General features: G+C 42.8%; 1 protein-coding gene across 2 annotated transcripts in view; it reads right to left on the bottom strand.

The window, feature by feature from the left end:
- Window positions 1-26,431, bottom strand: part of FSTL5 (follistatin like 5) — an 872,209-nt gene that overhangs the window by 208,635 nt on the left and 637,143 nt on the right. For both annotated transcript variants that reach the window (XM_056561517.1, XM_056561526.1), the window contains exon 8: window positions 13,265-13,385. In XM_056561517.1, the coding sequence (XP_056417492.1) occupies window positions 13,265-13,385 (121 nt within the window). The remainder of the gene's footprint in view (window positions 1-13,264; window positions 13,386-26,431) is intronic.

Here is a 26,431-nt window from a genome sequence, read left to right as displayed (position 1 = left end):
ATTCCGGGTCACCGGGTCACCATAGATCCGTAATGACCCTGGATCGCTGTAGCTAGCTCATTTTGTGCCCGAGGCGACACAGGGAGGTGATGCTGGCACCTGTAGTCATCACCTCCTTGAGTCACTACAGGTCCCAGCATCACCTCCCTATGGAACTTCAAGTTCCAGCATCACCCCCTGTGTCATTAAAGTCCAAGTATGTGTCACTACAGGTCCTAGAATTACCTCCCTGTGTCACTACAGGTCCCAGAATCACCTCTGTGTCAGTACAAGTCCCAGCATGCCAATACAGTGTAGTGATACATGCTGAAGGGGATACTGGGACCTGTAGTGACACTGGGAGGTGATGCTGGGACTTGTAGTTCCCTAGGGAGGTGATGCTGCGCCCCATAGTGACACTGGGACATGCTGGGACCTATTGTAGCAGGGATCAGGGCAAGTACACCACACACCCCAAAAGGCCCACCCTCACCTTAAACTCCATTCTATGCTATGGTGTGTACTCCAAAGTCCAGGGAGAGCACAGAAGCTTGGCCAGACACTCCCCCAGTTCTCGGTTCTGGGCTGGACAGGGGGCGCCCCAAGGCTTTGCTCTCTTTGCACTGCACCAGCCCCAGGAAATCAGCACTACAGCACAGCGTACCTGTGGTTCTCGAGGCTCAGACAGGACAGCAAATGCAAGGGCGGGTGGCTGGGCAGGGGAGCCACTCTTCTCCCACTCTTCTCCTGCTCACTGCTTAGGTAGAACAGGTCCCCAGAGTACTTAGGAAGTGGCTCACAAACCCGTGCCACCAGAGCAGCTTCTTCCCCAGGGATACCTTTTTCACTCTCCCTGCTCCTGTGCAAGAGAGTGCAGTCCAGCCCTGGCCACTGCACACCCCCTTGCAGCAGCGCGCCTGAGCTCATTTGCCACATGGGAGCTACAGCCCTTGACAGACAGAAAAGAAATTCAAAAAGAAAACAACTCTCTCTGTAGTAAAGAGCAGCTAACAAGTACTAGAAGGATTAAGATTTTTTAATTGGAGTAATTTACAAAACGATTTAACTTTCTGGCACCAGTTGATTTAAAATAAATAGTTTTCCACCGGCGTACTCCTTTAAAGTTATGTTCACATAGGAAATATATTCTGTGGATTGTGCAAAAAACTCAAAGCATTTTATGGTAGCGTAGCAGAAAGTGAAGTAGATTTGTAGAAGTCTTGTCTACACAACCTAAAAATTTGAAATCCACAGCATGTCATTTTTGGTGTTGATATGCTGAAGATCTGTTAATTCTAAAACTGCAATAAATCTGCTGATGTTGCAGATTTTGTTTATTCACATTAATTATTATTATTATTTTTATAATTAGCATACTCTGTGATGTTATAGCTTTCAGTGCAGACACTATCTGCAGCATTTTAATTCTATATGAAGATACTCTAAGGGTACGTTCACACGGGCGGATTTATTTGCAGGTTTCATGCTGTGTATTTGAAAGGGGGCGGGCTCTTCTTGGCTGTCTGCAGACGATTTTCCGCTGCATAATATCTGCCGCAGACCCTACTGACTTCGATGGAGCTTGCGGCGTATTTTCCACAGCGGAAATTATGCACCGTAAAATCTGCTGCGGGCAGCCGAGAAGAGTCCGCCCCCTTTCAAATACACAGCGGAAAACCCGCAAATAAATTTGCCCATGTGAACGTACCCTTAGACTGGGTTCAAGTTTAGTAGTTGTATTGTGGCCAGAGGGTTTTGCAGCACAATTAAATGGCCGTCAACAGGCATACTGCTTGTAGTTGCAGTTAGCAGGGCAAATTTATGTTTCCTGCAGATTTGATGCTGCAGATTTTGCTGCCCATTGACTTGTACGCACATACCCTAAAATAAATACTTTTCCTTTGTTTCCCATAGCTTTTAGTAGTCAAGATAAGAATATGAAATTCAAACTGAGTGCTACTTTGTTGCCATGGGCCACCAATGTATCTCTTTGCTTCAGTGTATCTCAGCTTACCACATCTGTGATGCAGGAAAAAACTTTTTTTTTAATATATCAACTGACTCCAGAAAGTTAAACAGATTTGTAAATTACTTCTATTAAAACAAATATTAATCCTTCCAATGGTTATAAGCTGCTGAAGTTAAGTTGTTCTTTTCTGTCTAAGTGCTCTCTGATTACACCTGTCTCGGGAACTGTCCAGAGTAGAAGCAAATCCCCACAACAAACCTCTTCTACTCTGTGCAGTCCCCGAGACAAGCAGAGTTGTCAGCAGAGAGCACTGTTGGCAGACAGAAAAGAACAACTCAACTTCAGCAGCTGATAATTATTGGAAGGATTAAGATGTTTTAATAGAAGGAATTTACAAATCTGTTTAACTTTCTGGAGCCAGTAGATATAATTTTTTCTTTTCCTCGTATACCCCTTTAAGAGAAATGGCAACAAATGGGAATATCCTAACAGCAAAATAGTCACCTACACATTTAACAGCCCTATCTCTGTCATGCCCTATACAGTTACCTTTCAGACAAATCAATACACCACTTTCAAGGTCCCAGAGCACTGCTGCTTGTTAAATGGAGGATGACTTAGCTTAGATAAATTTGCTTATTGACCTTTAAAGGTCAATAAAGGTTAACCCCTTAAGGACCAAGCGTTTTTCTGTTTATGAACTTTAATTTTTTCCTTCTTAAAAATCATAACCCTTTCAATTTTGCATCAAAACATTTATATGATGACTTATTTTTTGCCCCACCATTTCTGCTTTGTAATCACTAGTGTTGCTCGCGAATATTCGAATATCGCATATTCGCGAATTCGCGAATATTCGTGAATATAGCACTATATATTCGTAATTACGAATATCCTTTTTTTTTTTTTTGAGACTGGTGCGCGAATGTTCGCATATGCGAAAATATGCATATGCTAATTTTCGCATATCCGATTTTTCCCTTATGCTAATTTTGTATATGTTAATTTTCGCATATGTTAATTTTCGTATTCGCAAATTTTCACATATGCGAAAATAAAAGGAGAATATTACGAATATGCGAATATTCGTGAATATATGACGAATATTCGTCCATATATTCGTGAATATTTGCAAATTCGAATATGGCCTATGCCGCTCAACACTAGTAATCACATCAGTCATTTTACCCATAAATCTACGGCGAAACGGGAAAAGAAATAATTGTGCGACAAAATTGAAGAAAAAATGCCATTTTGTAACTTTTGGGGGATTCCGTTTCTACGCAGTACATTTTTCTGTATCTTTTTTCTGTAGGTCCATATGATTAAAATGATGCCCTACTTATATAGGTTTGATTTTGCCATACTTTTGGAAAAAAACATAACTACATGCACGAAAATTTGTACATTTAAAATTGTCCTCTTCTGACCCTTATAACGTTTAATTTTTTCCGCATACGGGGCTATATGAGGACTATTTTGCTCCGTGATCTGAAGTTTTAATCAGTACCATTTTTGTTTTGATTTGAGATTTTGATATCTTTTTATAAATTGTTTTATGATATAAAAAGTGACCAAAAATAGGCTATTTGTAACTTTGGAATTTTTTTATGCGTACGCCATTAACCGTGCAGTTTAATTATTAATTTATCTTTCTAGTTCGAACATTTACGTTGGTGGCGATACCACATATGTTTATTTTTATTATGTTTATGTATTTTTCATATGGAATTTGGGAAAAGGGGTCATTTAAATTTTTGATAAGGAAAGGGTAATGTGTGTGTTTATTAAACTTTTTAAAACTTTTTTTTTTAATACTTTTAGTCCACTTAGGGAACTTTTAGGTTACATGCTGCTGCCGACGGGGCTGAGACATGCATCGCGGGACGCGTCCGCATGCGAGCCCCAGTCCGTCACTCTCCAAGTGTTTCTCCTGCTTCCGCGTCTGCCTCTCTGCTCCGGCGCGCGTGTCCCCATCCCTTAGGGCGTGTGCGCACTGGAGCTTTAAGATTTAAAGGGCCAGTACGCTCATTAGTGTAATTCACCTGTGGCTCATTAACAAATTCCTCCACCCTCCTCACTTCCCTGCCGGATCTTTGTTGCCTTGTGCCTTAGAGAAAGCGTTCCTCAGTATTGCCTTGCCATGTATCTGATCCCTTGCTTTGTGACTTTGACCTTGCTCCTCTGCTGCCTGTCTACTGAAATCCTGCTACGTCTTGACTACGCTACTGTACCGCCTGCCCTGACCTTCTGCTATCCAGACTACGAGGTGCCTTATCCCACCTGTGCCTCGCATCTCCTCAGCCACCTGTGTGGTTGAGCCGTGCCAGGGGTAGCGACCTGGGTGCTGCCTACCGCAGCAAGTCCATCCCGCTTTGCGGCGGGCTCTGGTGAGAACCAGCGGCACCTTAGACTCCGCTCCCTGGTATGGTCCGAATCATCTGCCACACAAAAGGTAAGTCCTCAGGCTACTTCAGCAGTGGATCGCGCTTGGGGGGGGGGGGCGATCCACCCCACTGGACCATCAGGGATGGGATAAAAACACCTTTAATCGCTGCTGTCAGCTTTGACAGCGGCAATCTAAAGGGTTAATAGCCGTCCGTGACGATTGCCCCATGTCGGCTATTAATGCCGGCCCCTAGCTACAGGAATCAGCTGGAGGCTGGCCAGTATGACGCGGGCTCGAGTCGGGAGCCCGCACCATACCTTGTTAATGGCACATAGATGAGTATACACGTCCATAGTCATTAAGGGGTTAAACAACTCAAACCCTAATTTGTAATAATTAATGACACCCTAAACACACTTTTATCATAGTAGATCAACAGACCACTGGACTCACTATAAAACATATGGAACCATAACCATCTGTAATACAGTATCCATCCCAAATCCACAAAATAATGAGAATGGGTCGGCTACAAAAGTAAAGGTAAATATTGCAGCACCTACATCAAAAGATTTTATCATTGTTTTTACTCAATGCTGCTTTCCCTTGGGTGCCTAATGGAATATATGGCCCGGTAAGTGGGACAATACTAGAGAACACATCTTAAAATGATCTCTATGAAAACAGAGTAAGATGTTCCCAACCATTTGAGTGAGCTCACACAAGTCTACCATTTTAACAAATGAAAAATAAATAGAACTGTTCAATCTGTGACATATTATTCAAGTTTTATCTGACCTTTCTTTTTTGTCACATAAGCTTTATACACTGAACTACACTCCAAAAATATAAAATGGGAACTATAAAAAAAAAATGACATCCAAATGCTAACTAGGTTAAGGTCAATAACATTAATCTTATGTGTATGAGTATGGTCCCCTTGAGTCTGGTTTTAGAAGAAAAAATCCTGAATTTTGTAATACTTGACCCTTGATTCAAACAATAATTAGACATTAACAGCTCTACATGGCAATGGCCTATACCCCTCTCCCCACAGCAATAAGCATGCATGCCCAAATGCCAGGTTGCTTCTAGTTACTAGCGCAGACAGGGGAACAAAGCACCCCAGTAATAACTATTGGCAAAAGTTGTTTTTTTACCACTTTGCCAGATATTGAAATATTGTGGTTTTGTTGCTAAGGCCAGAATGTTCAGAAGGCTCAATTTAATATGCTACTATGCTACCATGCTGCTGCAAGATATAGGAGAAGTTTGCATGTTAAATGGGCACTATTATATATATATATATATATATATATATATATATATATATATATATAAATATATATATATATATATATATATATATATATATATATATACATATATATATATATATATATATATATATATATATATATATGATTTTTTTTTGTATATTGTACAGCTTGGCTAAACAATAGTTTATCCCACCACTAGGGGTCTCCATACCTCCTTGGATAATGATGAGTCCCATGGCAGCATAAGTGTGTCCAAGGGTCATGGACACGAGATGGCTGATTGACATTGCTTCAGGAGGAACACAGCCTGCAGCAAAACTACTGTAACACAGTTTAACCAAACATGTGCCTCCAGCTGTAGCAAAACTACAATTCCAAGCATGCCTGGACAGTCAAAGGATGTCTGGGCATGCTAGGATTTGTAGTCTTGCAAAATCTGTAGGCACACAGCTTAAGGCAACTCTGCTGTAAAAAAAAGTTATCCAAACACTATTGCAAAAAGTCCCAGCATTACAGAACTGCCTAAGGATGACACACATGAATGGCATAGCAAGATGTAAGTTATATGCTCACCATATTGTTGTTGGTGGTAGAGTAAAGGCAATCTCCAAAAATCAGTGTGTGTGTGTGTGTGTGTCTGTACAGCATGAAACCAGAGAGGAAAGGGTTACAGAGCAGGGCTGCCAGGCTCCCGTGAGCAGTGAGTCAGCAGAGTGAGGGAGGAGAGGAGTCATCACAGTGCAGGCAAGAGAGGGACACACCTCCTCCCTTTGAGACAATTGAAAAGACATTGAGCATCTGTAAAATGATATTTTTTGTGAAATATCGATGATAGAGACATAAAAATTACATGTTCATGATCAGGATGAGATACTGAGTAACATATAAGAGTTTTTTTTGTTTTTTATAGGGATCTGATAGGTACAATTTAAGTAATTGTGGGCAGTGTTTATGTTTAAGCAATATATTAGGTTTAAAAACATTTCTCCTGTACTATCAACTCATAGGATATCAGGTTCAACATTTATAATGCTACTGTGACAAAGTTAGCAGGTTTTCATTCAAAATTCATGCTTCAATTAAGAAAATCTTATTAAATTCTCACTTCTGCACACACTGTTTATGTGTCACTTCAGGATTGCTGAAATATATATTTTGTAAACACAGGCTCATTTTGTATTATTTTATTTAAATTTTCCCTGCTTACACTTCAAATTACGAAATGTTCACATAACAATATATCTTCCAGTTTCTTTTCCTCAGTATTTCTTTTGATGGAGAATGGAGAAGATTCATCAAAGCCCATTCAGAGGAAAAGTTGACCAGTTGCCCATAGCAACCAATCAGATTGTTTCCTACATTTTTGAAAAGGCCTCCGAAAAATGAAACAAAGGATCTGATTGGTTGCTATGGGCAACTGAGCAACTTTTTTCTCTCCACAGGTTTAATAAATTCCACCAAATTACTTTAATTCTCAACCTCTTTAATTTGCTAAGTGGACTATCTACAAAAAGGGCCTTAAAGTGTACTGGTGAGATCCCACAACAAATAAATAAATAAACAAATAAATAATAATAATAATATGTTACTCAGTACCTAATCCTGACCATGCGCATCCAATTATTATGTCCCTATTACCAATATTTATTATAAAAATACCTATTTTCATTAGCTCATAGTGTTAGAAATCCTCACAGGGGAAGGGGGCATGTCCCGTGGTGGTGGGAAGTGATTGGTGTGTCTGCTCATGCAGCCTTGTCCATGAGTCATCTCTTGTCTTTGACTCATGGACAAGCCTGATGCTGCTGCAGGACTGTCCCATTCAGCATGAGGAACTTGAGTGGTTTGATTTTCAGGTTTTCTTTATTAAATATTCAAAAAAACTTTACACAACCATATTACAAAAGTTCTCTAATTTTCATCAGTAACAACATATAAAAAGTTTTTGGATCTGACAGTGTCCATTTAAGGCTCCATCACCAGATCAGGAGCTACTATTCATGACCAAGTTGACCTGACAATAATAGTTTCTAGGTCAGTTTGGATTAGACAATCTTTGAAATACTTTATAGAAGTAAATTCATTCAAGACTGTACAATGTTTATCCATCCTTTTCTCCTAATTGTTTAATAGAATGCAGCACTCTTACAAAATAATAAAACATCTGGAGGCACCATCCACTGATCACCATAATATGAAAAGTCCAAGTTGTCTCCAAAGTTCTTAACTTTGTTGTTTTGTTTCTTTACCTTGGCTCCCCCTTAGTGTCTTATTTAGGTGATAAATATTCAAGCTTTGAATATCAGCCCTACAAATTATCTGGTAGCAACCATGGTACAATGGCTCTAACAATGAGTGTATTCCCTGCTAGTTTTTGAGGGTTTCTGCAACTTGGGCTATTCTCAAAATGCAGACTGTAAGCAATTGTTTGTGTGGTATATGACTTCAACACATATACAGTTGTTTGAGAGCACTGCCTATGTGTTTCATGTATTTAACTCATATACAGTATAAGGTGTGTGTTTTGGAGTTATATCATGGCATAAGCCCAGTAAATGTAGTATTTTGGGTTTTTTCATTTTTTTCCAACTTCCCTGATAAACTATAGCATTTCAGGTAAATGCCATAGAGAAAGTTATGAAGTGTTTACTTAAAAGTAGATAGTGGCTTAACCTCTTAAAGGGAACCAATCATCAGATTTTACCCTATATGACACTTGGAAAAGTGTTCTCTAGGTAAAATCTTTATCCTCCCCATCCCCGGGTACGCTCCTGCCCCCAGGGATGATGAAGATATGAAGTTATAAACTAGTCCCCGCCGGTCCTGCAAGTAGTCCCCTGGGCGGGGAGCTCCTCTCACCTAATGTTGTTACTTCGGCCGGCAGCGACGCCCCCTCGCCTTGATTGATGGGCCGTGTCATTGCTCTGCTCACTGAACAGATTGAGCAGAGCGATGATGCGGCCGGTCAATCAAGCCGAGGGGTCTTCGCTGCCAGCCAAAGTAACAGCAGTAGGTGAGAGGAGCTCCCCTGCCCAGGGGACTACTTGTGGGGGCTGACGGGGACTAGTTGATATCTTCATATGTTTACCATATAAATATTTTACCCTATATAATGCTTTGCCAAGCATTATATAGGGTAAAATCTGATGATTGGCTCCCTTTAAGGACCAGGCCAATTTAGTTTTTGTGTTTTCGTTTTTTTTCCTCGCCTTATAAAATATTAAACTCTTTTATATTTCCATCCACAGACCCATAAGAGGGCTTGTTTTTTGCATGACCAATTGTACTTTGTGGATATGGAGCTCAAGGTCCTGGAGATATATATAAAATAATATTGGTATTTACCATAAAAGTAAATAAGGAGAGGGATACAGTATAAAATACAATAGAATTGCATCTCAAATTAAAGCCAGATATTTATTATAGTAAAAACACGTTTCAAGACCTCTGTAGGTCTTTTCATCAGCAGTTCATTCAGTATCTCATTCAGGTACTGCTGCTTTGATATTGTGATACACGAGGACATCACAACTACTCATCCCCGTTACTCATCACCTGTGTCTGCTTCACAAAATGATTTCATCAGGACAGCTGCTGGTAGAAATATTTCTGCACGTATCTCCTGCCAGAGCGGAGAGCTGTTGGCTTATCACCGCACAATCCAGTGTGAGTTGCGCAGATAACTCTAAGATCAGCGACCTGCTATCTCCCGGGCTGTGAAAACTACCGGGATGAGAGGTGCAGGTCACCATTTGACTTTAATTATCTTGCTGTATATACAGAGTAGTGAGTAGCTATTTCATTCTATTAAGGATCTACGTGCAATACTTAATTATCTTCAGGGTGGGCCATTTATATTGATGCACCTTAATAAAATGGGAATGGTTGGTGATATTAACTTCCTATTTATGGCACATTAGTATATGTGAGGGGGGAAACCTTTCAAGATGGGTGGTGACCAAGGCGGCCATTTTGAAGTTGGCCATTTTGAATCCAACTTTTGTTTTTTCAATAGGAAGAGGGTCATGTGACACATCAAACTTATTGGGAATTTCACAAGAAAAACAATGATGTGCTTGGTTTTAACGTAACTTTATTCGTTCATGAGTTATTTACAAGTTTCTGACCAGTTATAAAAGGTGTTCATTGTGCTGCCCATTGTGTTGGATTGTCAATGCAACCCTCTTCTCCCACTCTTCACACACTGATAGCAACACCACAGGAGAAATGCTAGCACAGGCTTCCAGTATCCGTAGTTTCAGGTGCTGCACATCTCGTATCTTCACAGCATAGACAATTGCCTTAAGATGACCCCAAAGATAAAAGTCTAAGGCGGTCAGATCGGGAGACCTTGGGGGCCATTCAACTGGCCCACGACGACCAATCTACTTTCCAGGAAACTGTTCATCTAGGAATGCTCTGACTTGACACCCATAATGTGGTGGTGCACCATCTTGCTGGAAAGACTCAGGGAACGTGCCAGCTTCAGTGCATAAAGAGGGAAACACATCATCAAGTAGCAATTTCGCATATCCAGTGGCCTTGAGGTTTCCATTGATGAACAATGGCCCCACTATCTTTGTACCCCATATATCAGACCATACCATCAATTTTTGTGTTCCAACAGTCTTGGAGGGATCTATCCAATGTGGGTTAGTGTCAGACCAATAGCGGTGGTTTTGTTTGTTAATTTCCCCATTCATATAAAAGTTTGCCTCATCACTGAACAAAATCTTCTGCGTAAACTGAGGGTCCTGTTCCAATTTTTGTTTTGCCCATTCTGCAGAACCTGAAACTACGGATACTGGAAGCCTGTGCTAGCATTTCTCCTGCGGTGTTGCTATCAGTGCGTGAAGAGTGAGAGAAGAGGGTTGCATTGACAATCCAACACATTAGGCAGCACATTGGACACATTTTATAAGTGGTCAGAAACTTGTAAATAACTCATGAAAGAATAAAGTTATGTTAAAACCAAGCACATCATTGTTTTTCTTGTGAAATTCCCAATAAGTTTGATGTGTCACGTGACCCTCTTCCTATTGAAAAAACAAAAGTTGGATTCAAAATGGCCAACTTCAAAATGGCCGCCATGGTCACCACCCATCTTGAAAAGTTTCCCCCCTCACATATACTAATGTACCACAAACAGGAAGTTAATATCACCAACCATTCCCATTTTATTAAGGTGTATCCATATTAATGGCCCACCCTGTACAACGGCATCTGCAGTACCATAGGATTACAATATGCATATGAATGATTAACTACTACGGTGACTACAAGTCCCATACTGCCTCATTAAGACAAACATTTAATTTCAACTAACTACAAGGCGCATAATGCATTTTTAAATTTTCTGTGAATATCACTATGCACTTCGACCATTAGCAGCAGTATTGTTTTATTCATTTCTATTATTATTATAATATTTTAATTATTTTATTTTAAGTAGCCAGAGGGTGGTCACAAGGGTCCTGTGACATACCCAAGGGAATTTTACTATATATTTTTACTATAATAAATATCTGGCTTTAATTTGAGAAGCAAATCTATTGTATTTTTTTACTGTATCCCTCTTATTTTATTGAAATATATATATAATATCCATGACCTTGAGTCCCAAATCCATATATTTATTTCTATAGTTTCTTTACACCGTGGGTATAGGTGTCAGTTGGGCATCTCAGGTCTTTGTGGTGACTAGTCCGACAAGAGCCTCTCCTATTTTATCTACAATTGTACTTTGTAATGACACCTCTCATTTTACCATAAAATGTAGGGCGAACCCAAAAAACAATTTTTTTTAGTGAGGAAATTTAAATGAAAAATACATGTTTTCTTTATTTTGTGGGTAAATACGATGAAATGATACCCATCTTTACATACTTTTCTATTATTGTACTGCTTTTTAAAAATATCAACATTTTTGTACAAAATCAGTATGTTTAAAATTGCCCTATTTTGACCACCTATAACTTTTTCATTTTCCCATAAACGCGGCTGTGTGAGGGCTATTTTTTTGCGTCATGATCTTTACTTTATATTAATACCACATTTGCATATATGAAACATAAAAATAACTTTTTATTACATTTTTGGGGTATAAAATGTGACAAAAAAGCTGCAATTTTGGATTGCAATTCTTTTTTCTTTTTTACATTTACGCCGTTCCCCGTACAGGATCATTAACATTATATTTTGATAGTTCAGACATTTACACATGTGACAACACCAAATATGTTTATTAATTTTTTTTTACACTTTTTTGGGTGAAAATGCGAAAAAGAGACAATTAAAATTTTTATTGGGGGAGGGGATTTTTCCAATTTTTTTAATTTTCTTTTTACATTATTTTACTCTTTTTTTTTGTTACACTTTTTATGTCCCCATAGGGGACTATCTATAGCAATCATTTTATTGCTAATACTGTTCAGTGCTATGCATAGGCATAGCACTGATCAGTGTTATCGTCAATCTTCTGCTCTGGTCTGCTTGATCTTAGACCAGGCAGCACTGCGGGCAATCCGATCATCCATTTAAACAATCGCATTGCCACAGTTGTGTGATCTGCATTGATCACTGCATCTGACGGGTTAATGGCAAACATTAGCGCGATTGCCGATGTCCGCCATTATTGATAGCAGCCGGGACTTGCAGTGCATGACGCTCTGATGCTCGCGGTCATGTACAGGACGTAAATGTACGTCCTGGTGCGTGAAGTACCTCCGTATAAGGACGTACATTTACTTGTGTGGTCGTTAAGGTTAATTTTGCTATTGTTGTCTAAAAGCTGCAAAGAATCTTGCTTATTGGTAGTATTTGTGTGATTCTACTTCCCACCTGATATTTGCTGGTCTTATCACCAATGTAATCTTTAATAATACAGTATGTTATGATAATTTAAGATAATAAGGTTCAATAAAAGCCACCCAGAGCATTCTATGTAAGGTTTCACTGAGAAGTCAGGGCAGATGTCTTGAATTTGATCATCAGGGCCTACTGTAAATCCCATTGTAAATGACCCATAGCTAGGGTGATTATCACGATTGCTTTCCTGAGCTGTCTTTTGGCTTTCACAATGGGGTGTTTTTGTTTATTTTTATGGATATATGAATAACAATAACGTTTTATCTGGGTGTCTTTTCTTATTAGTACATAGTGCCTCGAAGTCATATTTCAGAATCTGGCTTTTGGTGATGCCTGAAAAGTCACTTTCATACATGTATCTGGCAGCAAGAATTCATGTGGCTTCAAAATGTAAAACCACAATATCTGCCTGTGTTGCAAATACTAGAATACTTTTCAAAAATTATTATATACTATATGAGAAAATGATACCAAAGCTATGGGCAAATTATTAAATTGTTAGTTCTGTAGGTTTAAAGAGATCATATTATCTTTATCAAATTTTAATGCTTTACCATTAATATACAGCGGTTGAAATACCATGGATATTTATATTCTCTCCTATAATATCTTATTGGATAAATTACCATTTATTATCTTTTAACTTGCTTTTTTTAGGTATGATGTTCTGTATTTATTTTCTCCTTTCTTTTGAATCAGAAAAATTGACTATTCCCTTTGTATAATTTTTCTTATAAATTCTTTAATAAAAATCTTTGAAACAACATTTTCTCTGCTTACCATTCACTTGGAGGATATGGGTTTGATAAAGCTTATCATAGCCATCAGCATGACAGCTGTAATTCCCCATGTGGGTTGTGGTAGCCTTGGTAATGTATAAGGATCCGTCATCTCCAAAATCCTAAAGGAATAATTGTAGAAAAACAAGGTTATTGTAATTATCTTAATACCGTAACATTAATTATGTTCTTCAACTTGGCACATTAATTGCAATGCAAGACATTCACTGCAATCATGAATGATAAATAGAGTCATCATACACATCCTGCTAAGTAATAAGTAGAGTACATTATTTACATTTGTTTCATAGCATTTTTAACTGTCTGTTACCTAACTTGCAGGACAGTAACACTTGAATTCAACAAATAAAACTAAACCATTACATTTTACTTTTTTTCCATTTACATTACTAAAAGGGCTTTTTAGCAGGAATGTTTTTTTATTTTTTTTTATTAACTGCATCGGGTTGCAGTGAAAAGAAAAAAAGCAATATACCCCCTGCTGTTTTCCTACTCACCTGGTCCCCATTGCTGTTCCCTTCCTTCTGGCAGGGGAGGATCCAGAGTCTAGTCTTGGGAGGGGCACTATCAGAGTATTGTGCTGTGGTCAACACGCCCCCTTCCATAGACTTACATTGAGGGGGTGTGGTGTGATGTCACAAGGGCGTGGCTGTGACGTCACGACCCCCGCAGCCCTTACCCAGCGTTCGGAACAAAATGTACCAAAAGCTGAGATAGTGGAGTACCCCTATAAGTACGCAGCATAAGTCTCCCACATTTAGTACGCAGCATAGTTCCTTCAAATTAGGTGTGCAGCAGAGTTCCCCCACACTAGGATCGCAGCATAGTTCCCTCCCACACAAGGTAGGCAGCATAGTTCCCCCACGCACAGTAGGCAGTGTAGTTCCTCCACACTAGGTAGACAACAGAGTTCCCCCACACTAGTTAGGCAGCATAGTTTCCTCACACTAGGTTGGCAGCTAAGTTCCCCCACACTAGGTTGGCAGCATAGTTATCCCACATTAGGGAGGCAGTGGCCCCTACAGTCATACAGCCTCCAGCCATATGCAGTGTATGGCTGGAGGCTGTGTGTCTGTGCACTGCCCCACTTCAGTAATCTGACCACCGCTCCTCCGGTCAGGGGTCATGATCTACTGCTATGGCCTATGGGCCATAGCAGTAGGTCCTGGAGGAGAGGTGGTTGGAGCAATGAAGATGACGTGCCGCTGGTAAGTTACCATGTGCGCGTCCTCGCTGCTGCATTCCGCTCTGCTCTGCGTTACCTCCCGGTGGCATTTTTAAAGTTAATGCGGGGCCACAAAGAGGAAACAGGGACATCCTTGTGTCCAGAAAAGATCTTTCTTCAGTAGTAGTGCTAGCACTACTACTGAAGAAAGGGATGATATATCTATTCCAAGTACCCTGAAATGCATCTAGTTAAGCTATAACTTAGAAGAAGCACTGCTACAGTCTGAACTGTGACTCACCAGTCCTGGCCTGGCTTCCTGATATTCAGCAATTTACCTGCCCAGCCTACTATTGACGTCAGACGCTGTCTCCACGAGGTTTCCAGCTCCTAGCTTGCAGACTCCTGGAGTGATCGTGTGGTAACTATAGGGTCCTGAGCCGTCTGGACCAGCTTCAAGAGGGCATCCCAGAGCTCCTCTGACAGCTTATGATAGCGCTCCTCTAACAAGTTGTGACAATTTGCACTGACCTCGTCTAGGAAAGCATCTGCCGGAATTTACCATCTGACTCCACAGCTGTAAAAGCGCATGCAAGCGCTTCAATATCAGCGTGCGCTGACCCCGTCTGTTTGAATACCTGCCGGCAGTAATAATAAGGCTAATGCAGCTTTGCAGCGGCTGCTATAATTCTGGGAAAAGACTGTCTGAATATCATCCTGAGCAGACTTCTTTGCATAACATATCGTTCGAGGAGTATAGGCACATTAACCCCTTAAGGACCCGTTTTTTTTTTCTGTTTTTGTATTTTCGTTTTTCCCCCCTCCTTACCTTTAAAAAATCATAACTCTTTCAATTTTACACCTAAAAATTATTTTTTTGTGCCACCAATTCTACTTTGTATTAACGTCAGTCATTTTACCCAAAAATTTATGGTGAAACGGAAAAAAAATCATTGTGAGACAAAATTGAAAAAAATTTGCGCGTGATCTGAAGTTTTTAGCGGTACCATTTTTGTATTGCTCAGACTTATTGAATGCTTTTAATTCAATTTTTTCATGATATAAAAAGAGATCAAAAATTCACTTTTTTTGCGCATACGCCATTGACCGTGCGGTTTAATTAATGATATATTTTTATAATGCGGACATTTCCGCACGCGGCGATCCCATATATGTTTATTTTTATTTACACTGTTATTTTTTTTAAATGGGAAAAGGGGGGTGATTCAAACTTTTATTAGGGGAGGAGTCTTTATTCACTTTTTTTTTAGCTTTTTTTTTTTCAGTGTTAGAGCTCCCATAGGGGGCTATAACACTGCATACACAGTGTTTTACTTTCACTTCAGACGCGGTGTTCAACTTTGAACGCCGTGTCTAAAGGGTTAATAGCGTGCGGCACTGCGATCAGTGCCGTGCGCTATTAGCGACGGGTCCCCGCCGTTGTTAGAGGCCCCGAGTGACCCCGCGTTATAGAACGGGAGTGGAGTCAGGGCGTACAGGTACGCCCTGGGTCCTTAATAGGTTAATATTCCAAATTGGATCTGTGATATATGCCAACTATAGTCATAGCAGTGCATCTATATGTTTAATACTGTTCTTTATTTTGTGTATTTTATTAGTTTTCCTCCCACAAGGGTGTGAAGTATTTCTCGAAGAATTGCAGTAACACATGTTATGCTATACACGTTTATTCCCTTTGTGTATATTGGAACTAAACCACTAAAGGAAGGAAAAAAAGCAAATTGGATATAATGTCACACCAAACTCTAAAAATGGGCTGGACAAAATTATTGGCACCCTTAACTATTCATTTGGTTGCACACCCTTTTGAAAAAATAACTGAAATCAGTTGCTTACTATAACCATCAATAAGCTTCTTACACCTCTCAGCCGGAATGCTGGACCACTCTTCCTTTGCAAACTGCTCCAGGTCTTATTGGAAGGGAGCCTTTTCCCAACAGCAATTTTAAGATCGCTCCACAGGTGTTCAATGGGATTTAGATTGGACTTATTGCTGGCCACTGCAGAACTATCCAGCGCTTTGTTGCCATCCATTTCTGGGTGCTTTTTGACATATGTTTGGGGTCATTGTCCTGCTGGAAGAGCCAAGATCTCGGACACAAACCCAGCTTTCTGACACTGGCTTGTACAGGGCGACCCATTCAAATCACTCAGTGCCAGAGGCAGCAAAACAACCCCAAAACATCATTGAACCTACACCATATTTCACAGTAGGTACTGTGTTTTTTTCTTTGTAGGCCTCATTCTGTTTTCGGTATACAGTAGAATGATGTGCTTTACCAAAAAGCTCTATCTTGGTCTCATCTGTCCCCAAAAGTTTTCCCAGAAGGATTTTGGCTTACTCAAGTTAATTTTGGCAAAATGTATTCTTGCTTTTTTATGTCTCTGTGTCAGCAGTGGGGTCCTCCTGGGTCTCCTGCCATAGCATTTTATTTCATTTAAATGTTGGCGGATAATTCGCTCTTACGCTGATGCTCCCTGAGCCTGCAGGATAGCTTGAATATCTTTGGAATTTGTTTGGGGCTGCTTATCCACCATCCAAATTGACACCTTTCATCAATTTTTCTCTTATGTCCACGCCCAGGGAGATTAGCTACAGTGCCATGGTTTGCAAACATCTTGAAAAGGTTGCGCACTGTGGACAAATGGCAAATCTAGATCTCTGGAGATGGACTTGTAATCTTGAGATTATTGAAATTTTTCCACAATTTTGGTACTCTAGTCCTCAGACAGTTCTCTTTCTGTTGTCCATGCTTAGAGTGGCACACACAGACACATAATGCAAAGACTAAGGGATCTTCTCTCCTTTTTATCTGCTTTTATGTGTGATTTTTATATTGCCCACCCCTGTTACTTGCCCCAGGTGAGTTTGGTGTGCCATTATGTCCAATTTGCTTTTTTTTTTCCTTCCTTTTTTGGTTTAGTTCCAATTCGCACAAAGGGAATGAACATGTGTATATGTCAGGATTCGGCAGGCTGGAGGTGGATCCTCTGTGTCAGAGAGGGATTGGCGTGGACCGTGTTGGTGGACCGGTTCTAAGTTGCTACTGGTTTTCACCAGAGCCCTCCGCAAAGCGGGATGGTATTGCAGCGGCGGTAGCAACCAGGTCGTATCCACCGGCAACGGCTCAACCTCTCGGACTGCTGAGATAGGCGCGGTACAAGGGATTAGACAAGAGCAAGGTCGGAAATAGCAGAAGGTCAGGGCAGGCAGCAAGGACCGTAGTCAGGGGCAACGGCAAGAGGTCTGGAACACTGGCTAGGGATACACAAGGAACGCTTTCACTGGCTCAATGGCAACAAGATCCGACAAGGAAGTGCAGGGGAAGTGAGGTAATATAGGGAAGTGCATAGGTGAACACACTAATTAAAAACCATGCGCCAATCAGTGGCGCACCGGCCCTTTAAATCGCAAAGAACTGGCGCGCGTGCCCTAGGGAGCGGGACAGCACAGACGGGGAGCGAGTCTGGTAAGCGGGTCAGGATGCGCACCGCGAGCGGGCGCGTCCCGCATCGCGAATCGCATCCTGGCTAGGGACATTATCGCAGCGCACCTGGTCAGTGGGTCTGACCAGGGCGCTGCGAACAGGAGAACGCTGTGAGCGCTCCGGGGAGTAGCGGGGACCCGGAGCGCTCGGCGTAACAGTATAGCAAAACATGTGTTACTGCAATCCTTTTCTGTGAGAAAGACTTCATTTTCTTGAAAAATTTAAGGGTGCCCACTTTTTCGGCCATGACTGTATGATTAATATTTTATTATTATTTTAATAAAACTATTTTATATAATATTGAAGTATGGTCTCCAAAATAATTAATGACATTTATCATGTACCAGTGAAATCTGGAACTGACCTTGAGGTTTGAGTATTTTTTCATACATTTATTCTTCCATAATTCACAAATCTGTTTAACTTTCTGGTACCAGGTGATTTAAAAACATTTTTTTTTCCAGGGGAGTACCCTTTAAGTATGTCACTGCTGAGGAAGGTCCTGTATATTTATTAAGGGCATTCCTACTGGTCCTGCCAGGTGGGCATAGCAGTGTAATTAGGGACTAGGGAAAACCCCCAATACATAAAATATACTCATCTGCATATTATTATTTTCCTTCACATGTCATTAATGGTGCATTGCAGGTAAAAAATTAAAACACAATTGTGATCAGTGTAAACCACACTATTACCATGTACCTGTAGGTAAGTATAGGTGACCATGGTGTCATATTTCTTCAAAGTGGTCCTCTTTCTAAAACCAGTCTCAAGAACATGTTATCAGTATTAGTCCTAATTCCCTATTCATGTTAAATTACACTTGATGCCCATTAACCCTTCATGTAAAATACAATTTTTAAACGGTGCAGCGGCATGGCAGGGGTATGAAGCATGCTGTGGAGCTAAGCTCATTTCATACCCGCTTGGTCCCGGCTGCTATCATCTGCCAGGACCTATGACTTATGCCAGACATCGCCGATCAGGCTAATGTCCACATTAACTCTTTAGATGTCGCAATATACTGCCAAAATCTACTGCGGGCAGCTCGGTGTAGCTGATCGGGGAAATTTATCGGACTATCACGGGGAAATTGCGATGTTCAAATCAGCTGTAAGGAGGGAGGGAAGTCTCTTACCTGCTTCCCTGCTGTCAGATCAGTGCTCCTATGCTGCAGTCAGCCATTGCAGGCTGTAGCATTCGAGCACCAATAACACTGATCAATGTTCTCCTTTGGAGCCGTATTGTTCATTATATGAAATTTGAAGATTACAAGTAATAGTTTCCCATGGGGACTAAAATATATTGAATAAAGCTTAACAAAAAAGTTAATAAATATTAATTTTCCCATTTTTAAAATAAAATTATATAAACAAAAAAAATATAAACATATGTGGTATTGCCGCATGCGTAAATGTCCTAACTATTAAAATATAATGTTAATTTAATAAACGTGTGTATAGCAAAACATGTGTTACTGCAATCCTTTTCTGTGAGAAAAACTTCCTTTTCTTGGAAAACTTTAGGGGTGCCAACATTTACGGCCATAACTGTAATGGGTTTACCTACATTATATCAAAAGTTTTTTGTAAACGACAGGTACACTTTAAGTTCAGTGAGAATTGTATAAATTTATCTTCAGTAAACTCGCCCTGGTGGTGGTAATATCTTTTTTTAATTTTCATGTCTCGTTTTGCTCTTCTAAAAATATGATCCTAGTTTTCTGAAAAGATAATATCACAAGCTTGTTCATTGATCCTCTAGTCTACCACAAAAAATCTGTCATTATTAAATGATGCTCTGTAGACCATAGACCAGACTAATAACATATAAATGAGTAAACATGTTGTCACGATTCGGCTGGCAGGAGGTGGATCCTCTGTGCCAGAGAGGGATTGATGTGGACCGTGTTGGTGGACCGGTTCTAAGTTGCTACTGGTATTCACCAGAGCCCACCGCAAAGCGGGATGGTCTTGCAGCGGCGGTAGCAACCAGGTCGTATCCACCAGCAACGGCTCAACCTCTCTGACTGCTGAAGATAAGCGCGGTACAAGGGAGTAGACAAGAGCAAGGTCGGACGTAGCAGAAGGTCAGGGCAGGCAGCAAGGATCGTAGTCAGGGGCAACAGCAGGAGGTCTGGAACACAGGCTAGGAACATACAAGGAAACGCTTTCACTGGCACAATGGCAACAAGATCCGGCGAGGGAGTGCAGGGGAAGTGAGGTATAAGTAGGGAGTGCACAGGTGAACATACTGATTAATAGGGATGTAAGAAAAAATCGATTCTCGCGATAATCGCGATTTTTCATTTGCCGATACAGAATCGATTCAAAATATTTTTGAATCGATTCTTTTAGGGATGTGGAATTTTTAATAAAACGCACTTTCTCTTACCTGCCAACGAGCCCCCGGAGCTCCGGTACAGGTGTTGGGTCCCCGGGCTGTATTCTTCTTACTTCCTGTTAGTCCGGCACGTCACATGGAGCTTCAGCCTATCACTGGCCGCAGCGATGTCCCGCCTCCGCTGGTGATAGGCTGAAGCTCCATGTGACGTGCCGGACTAACAGGAAGTAAGAAGAATACAGCCCGGGGACCGAACACCTGTACCGGAGCTCCGCGGGCTCGTTGGCAGGTAAGATAAAGTGCGTTTTATTTTATTTTGCAGCCCGGACGGGATGACATGAGAAAAGTGAGCACCGGAGTACTAGATCGCCGCTGTCAAAGCTGACAGCGGCGTCTATTGGGATCTATGAATGCTCCCAGGTGGGCGATATATTGCGATGTATCCTCACCTAGACGGTATCGCGATATATCGGCATATATCGAATCGCCACATTGGTATCGCGATTCGAATCGAATCGCCAAATTCTTGGCGATTCACACCCCTACTGATTAAGCCTGCTGCGCCAATCAGTGGCGCAGTGGCCCTTTAAATTGCAGAGACCGGGCGCGCGTGCGCCCTAAGGAGCGGGGCCGCGCGCGCCGGGACAAGACAGACGGGAAACGGGTCAGGTACGGGAGCCGGGATGCGCATCGCGAGCGGGCGCCTCCCGCATCGCGAATCGCATCCCGGCTGGGAGTGATATTGCAGCGCACCCGGTCAGCAGGTCTGACCGGGGCGCTGCAAATGAGAGGATGCTGCGAGCGCTCCGGGGAGGAGCGGGGACCCGGAGCGCTCGGCGTAATAGTACCCCCCCCTTGGGTCTCCCCCTCTTCTTGGAGCCTGAGAACCTGAGGATAAGACTTTTGTCTAGAATGTTGTCCTCAGGTTCCCAGGATCTCTCCTCTGGGCCACAGTTTTCCCAATCCACCCAAAAATTTTTTTTTACCTCTGACAGTCTTGGAGGCCAGAATCTCCTTCACAGAGAAGACGTCAAATGAACCGGAAACAGGAGTGGGAGAAACAACTTTGGGAGAGAAGCGGTTAAGGATGAGTGGTTTAAGGAGAGAGACATGGAAGGCATTGGGAATACGGAGAGAAGGAGGAAGAAAGAGTTTGTAAGAGACAGGGTTAATCTGGCACAAGATTTTGAAAGGACCAAGATAGCGTGGTCCCAGTTTGTAACTGGGGACACGAAAGCGGACATATTTAGCGGAGAGCCATACCTTGTCTCTGGGAGCAAAAATGGGGGGAGTTCTTTTTTTTTATCAGCAAATCTTTTCATCCGGGATGAAGCCTGTAAAAGAGAATTTTGGGTTTCTTTCCATATGGTGGAAAGATCACGAGTCACTTCATCCACAGCGGGCAAACCAGAGGGCAAGGGAGTAGGGAGGGGAGGAAGAGGGTGACGGCCGTACACCACGAAAAATGGGGATTTAGCAGAAGATTCGGAGACTCTGAAGTTGTATGAGAATTCGGCCCATGGTAGAAGATCTGCCCAGTCATCCTGGCGGGAGGAAACAAAATGGCGTAAATAGTCACCCAGGACCTGATTAATTATTTCTACTTGCCCATTGGATTGGGGATGATAAGAAGAAGAGAAGTTTAATTTGATCTTGAGCTGTTTACAGAGGGCCCTCCAGAATTTAGACACGAATTGGACGCCTCTATTCGAGACGATATGCGTGGGCAAACCGTGAAGGCGAAAAATGTGTACAAAAAATTGCTTTGCCAACTGAGGCGCTGAAGGAAGACCAGGAAGAGGAATAAAATGTGCCATCTTGGAAAATCGATCAACGACCACCCAAACAACTGTGTTGCCACGGGATGAGGGCAAGTCCGTAATAAAGTCCATACCAATCTGTGACCAAGGCTGTTCAGGAACAGGCAGGGGATGAAGGAGACCAGCAGGCTTCTGGCGAGGAGTCTTATCCCGGGCACAGACAGTACAGGCCCGCACGAAATCAACAACATCAGTCTCCAGAGTCGGCCACCAATAAAATCGAGAGATGAGTTGCAAGGATTTTTTTATGCCCGCATGGCCTGCGAGGTGGGAGGAGTGTCCCCATTTGAGAATCCCGAGACGCTGGCGTGGAGAAACGAAGGTCTTCCCTGGAGGAGTTTGCCTGATGGAAGCTGGAGAAGTGGAAATCAGACAGTCCGGAGGAATGATATGTTGCGGAGAGATCTCTACTTCAGAGGCATCAGAAGAACGAGAGAGGGCATCGGCCCTAATGTTCTTGTCAGCAGGGCGAAAATGGATTTCAAAGTTAAAACGGGCAAAGAACAACGACCACCTAGCCTGGCGAGGGTTCAGTCGTTGGGCAGACTGGAGATAGGAGAGATTCTTGTGATCAGTGTATATGATAACTGGAAATTTTGATCCCTCCAGCAGGTGCCTCCATTCCTCAAGCGCCAATTTAATGGCCAGTAGTTCTCGATCACCAATGGAGTAGTTTCTCTCCGCCGGAGAGAAGGTCCTAGAAAAAAAAACACAAGTAACAGCATGCCCGGAAGAATTTTTTTTGTAGAAGGACAGCTCCAGCTCCCACAGAGGAGGCATCTACCTCCAATAGAAAGGGTTTAGATGGGTCAGGTCTGGAGAGCACGGGAGCAGAAGAAAAGGCAGACTTGAGATGTTTAAATGCGTCTTCCGCTTGGGGAGACCAGGACTTAGGATTGACATTTTTCTTGGTTAAAGCCACGATAGGGGCCACAATAGTGGAGAAGTGTGGAATGAATTGTCTGTAATAATTGGCGAACCCCAAAAAACTTTGGATAGCACGGAGTCCGGAGGGGCGTGGCCAATCTAAGATGGCAGAAAGTTTATCTGGGTCCATTTGTAGTCCCTGGCCAGAGACCAAGTATCCTAGGAAAGGAAGAGATTGACATTCAAAGAGACATTTCTCCATTTTGGCATAAAGTTGAATGTCCCGAAGTCTCTGAAGAACCATGCGGACATGCTGGCGGTGTTCTTCTAAGTTGGCAAAAAAAATCAGAATATCGTCCAGATAAACCACAACACAGGAATATAGGAGATCACAAAAAATTTCATTAACAAAGTCTTGGAAGACGGCAGGGGCGTTGCACAGGCCAAAGGGCATGACCAGATACTTAAAGTGTCCATCTCTGGTGTTAAATGCAGTCTTCCATTCGTCCCCCTCCCTGATGCGGATGAGATTATAAGCACCTCTTAAGTCTTGGTAAAGATGTGGGCGTCTTGTAGGCGATCAAAGAGTTCCGAGATAACAGGTAAGGGGTAGCGTTTTTTTACCGTGATTTTATTAAGTCCGCGGTAATCGATGCAAGGGCGTAGGGAACCATCTTTTTTGGACACAAAAAAAAATCCAGCTCCGGCAGGAGAGGAGGACTTGCGGATAAACCCCTTTTTTAAATTCTCCTGGATGTACTCCGACATGGCTAGAGTGTCTGGAGCAGACAGAGGATAGATTCTGCCCCGGGGTGGAGTAGTACCCGGGAGGAGGTCAATAGGACAATCATAAGGCCTGTGAGGAGGTAAAGTCTCTGCTTGCTTTTTGCAAAAAACATCAGCATAGTCCATATAAGCCTTAGGAAGACCGGATACCGGGGGAACCACAGGGTCACGACAGGGAGTACTGGAAACCGGTTTAAGACAGTCCCTGTGACAAGAAATACCCCAGTTCTTGATCTCTCCTGTGGACCAATCAAGAGTTGGGGAATGGCGTTGAAGCCACGGTAATCCAAGAAGAATTTCTGAAGTGCAGTTGTAGAGGACCAAAAATTCAATTTTTTCGTGATGGGGTCCGATGTACATTAGGAGAGGTTCCGTGCGGTAACGCACGGTACAGTCCAATCTTTCATTGTTCATAGAATTGATGTAGAGGGGTGTTGAACGTGTTGATGAGAGAGGCCAAAAATAAAATTTCCTGCAGATCCGGAATCCAAGAAGGCCATAGCAGAGAAGGAGAAGGTAGAAGAAGATATCCGCACCCGCACAGTAAGGCGTGGAGAAGCAGAGTTCACATCAAGAACTTTTTCACCTTTGTGCGGAGTCAGCATACGTCTTTCCAGGCGGGGAGGATGGATAGGACAATTCCTCAAGAAGTGTTCGGTACCGGCACAGTACAGGCAAAGATTCTCCATGTGGCGTTGTGTCCTCTCTTGAGGTGTCAAGCGAGACCGGTCAACTTGCATAGCCTCCACGGCGGGAGGCACAGGAACGGATTGCAGAGGACCAGAGGAGGGAGGAGCCAGGGAGAGAAACCGCCTCGTGCAAACAAAGTCCATATCCTGGCGGAGCTCCTGACGCCTTTCGGAAAAACGCATGTCAATGCGGGTGGCGAGATGAATAAGTTCATGCAGGTTAACAGGAATTTCTCGTGCGGCCAGCACATCTTTAATGTTGTTGGATAGGCCTTTTTTAAAGGTCGCGCAGAGGGCCTCATTATTCCAGGATAATTCGGAGGCAAGAGTACGGAATTGGATGGTGTACTCGCCAACAGAAGAATTACCCTGGACCAGGTTCAGCAGGGCAGTCTCAGCAGAAGAGGCTCGGGCAGGTTCCTCAAAGACACTTCGAATCTCCGTGAAGGAGTGTACAGAGGCAGTGACAGGGTCATTGCGGTCCCAGAGCGGTGTGGCCCATGACAGAGCTTTCCCAGACAGAAGGCTGACTACGAAAGCCACCTTAGACCTTTCAGTAGGAAACTGGTCCGACATCATCTCCAAGTGCAGGGAACATTGCGAAAGAAAGCCACGGCCAAACTTAGAGTCCCCATCAAATTTATCCGGCAAGGATAATCGTAGGCCGGAAGCGGCCACTCGCTGCGGAGGAGGTGCAGGAGCTGGCGGAGGAGATTGTTGCTGAAGCTGTGGTAATAGCTGCTGTAGCATCACGGTCAGTTGAGACAGCTGGTTGCCTTGTTGCGCTATCTGTTGCGACTGCTGGGCGACCACCGTGGTGAGGTCGGCGACAACTGGCAGTGGGACTTCAGCGGGATCCATGGCCGGATCTACTGTCACGATTCGGCTGGCAGGAGGTGGATCCTCTGTGCCAGAGAGGGATTGACGTGGACCGTGTTGGTGGACCGGTTCTAAGTTGCTACTGGTATTCACCAGAGCCCACCGCAAAGCCGGATGGTCTTGCAGCGGCGGTAGCAACCAGGTCGTATCCACCAGCAACAGCTCAACCTCTCTGACTGCTGAAGATAAGCGCGGTACAAGGGAGTAGACAAGAGCAAGGTCGGACGTAGCAGAAGGTCAGGGCAGGCAGCAAGGATCGTAGTCAGGGGCAACAGCAGGAGGTCTGGAACACAGGCTAGGAACATACAAGGAAACGCTTTCACTGGCACAATGGCAACAAGATCCGGCGAGGGAGTGCAGGGGAAGTGAGGTATAAGTAGGGAGTGCACAGGTGAACATACTGATTAAGCCTGCTGCGCCAATCAGTGGCGCAGTGGCCCTTTAAATTGCAGAGACCCGGCGCGCGCGCGCCCTAAGGAGCGGGGCCGCACGCCGGGACAAGACAGACGGGGAACGGGTCAGGTACGGGAGCCGGGATGCGCATCGCGAGCGGGCGCCTCCCGCATCGCGAATCGCATCCCTGCTGGGAGTGATATTGCAGCGCACTCGGTCAGCAGGTCTGACCGGGGCGCTGCGAATGAGAGGATGCTGCGAGCGCTCCGGGGAGGAGCGGGGACCCGGAGCGCTCGGCGTAACACATGTCCTTCTTGTTACATACATACACATAGCTTACAAGCAATCTAGTGTAGAGATACAATACTTGAAAAGGATCTCTCAGCACTCCCATTTTTGTAAGTACCAAATATAACAATTATGAAACATCTTTTCTTAGAAACCAGCATTATGTTGTTGATTCTAAGTTATTCTGAAACTGTTCAATAAATGCTGACAGCAGAGGACTGAATGGGGACCTGCCCTTTTGGTACCCACTTGTCAATTTATTCATGAATTTCCAGGAGCAATAACAGAGATAAGGCTCAAATCAGAGTTCTACAAATAGATGATCCAGGACTGTTATATCATGTGCAATACAATTATTTACTAAAACAGACAGGTCAGGAGAGATGATTCTTCAACTAGGTCAACTAC

This window comes from Hyla sarda, chromosome 1, assembly GCF_029499605.1.
Source record: "Hyla sarda isolate aHylSar1 chromosome 1, aHylSar1.hap1, whole genome shotgun sequence".
Lineage (NCBI taxonomy): Eukaryota > Metazoa > Chordata > Amphibia > Anura > Hylidae > Hyla > Hyla sarda.
The sequence above is the reverse complement of the archived record's forward strand: the minus strand, read 5'-3'. Positions and strand labels throughout refer to the sequence as shown.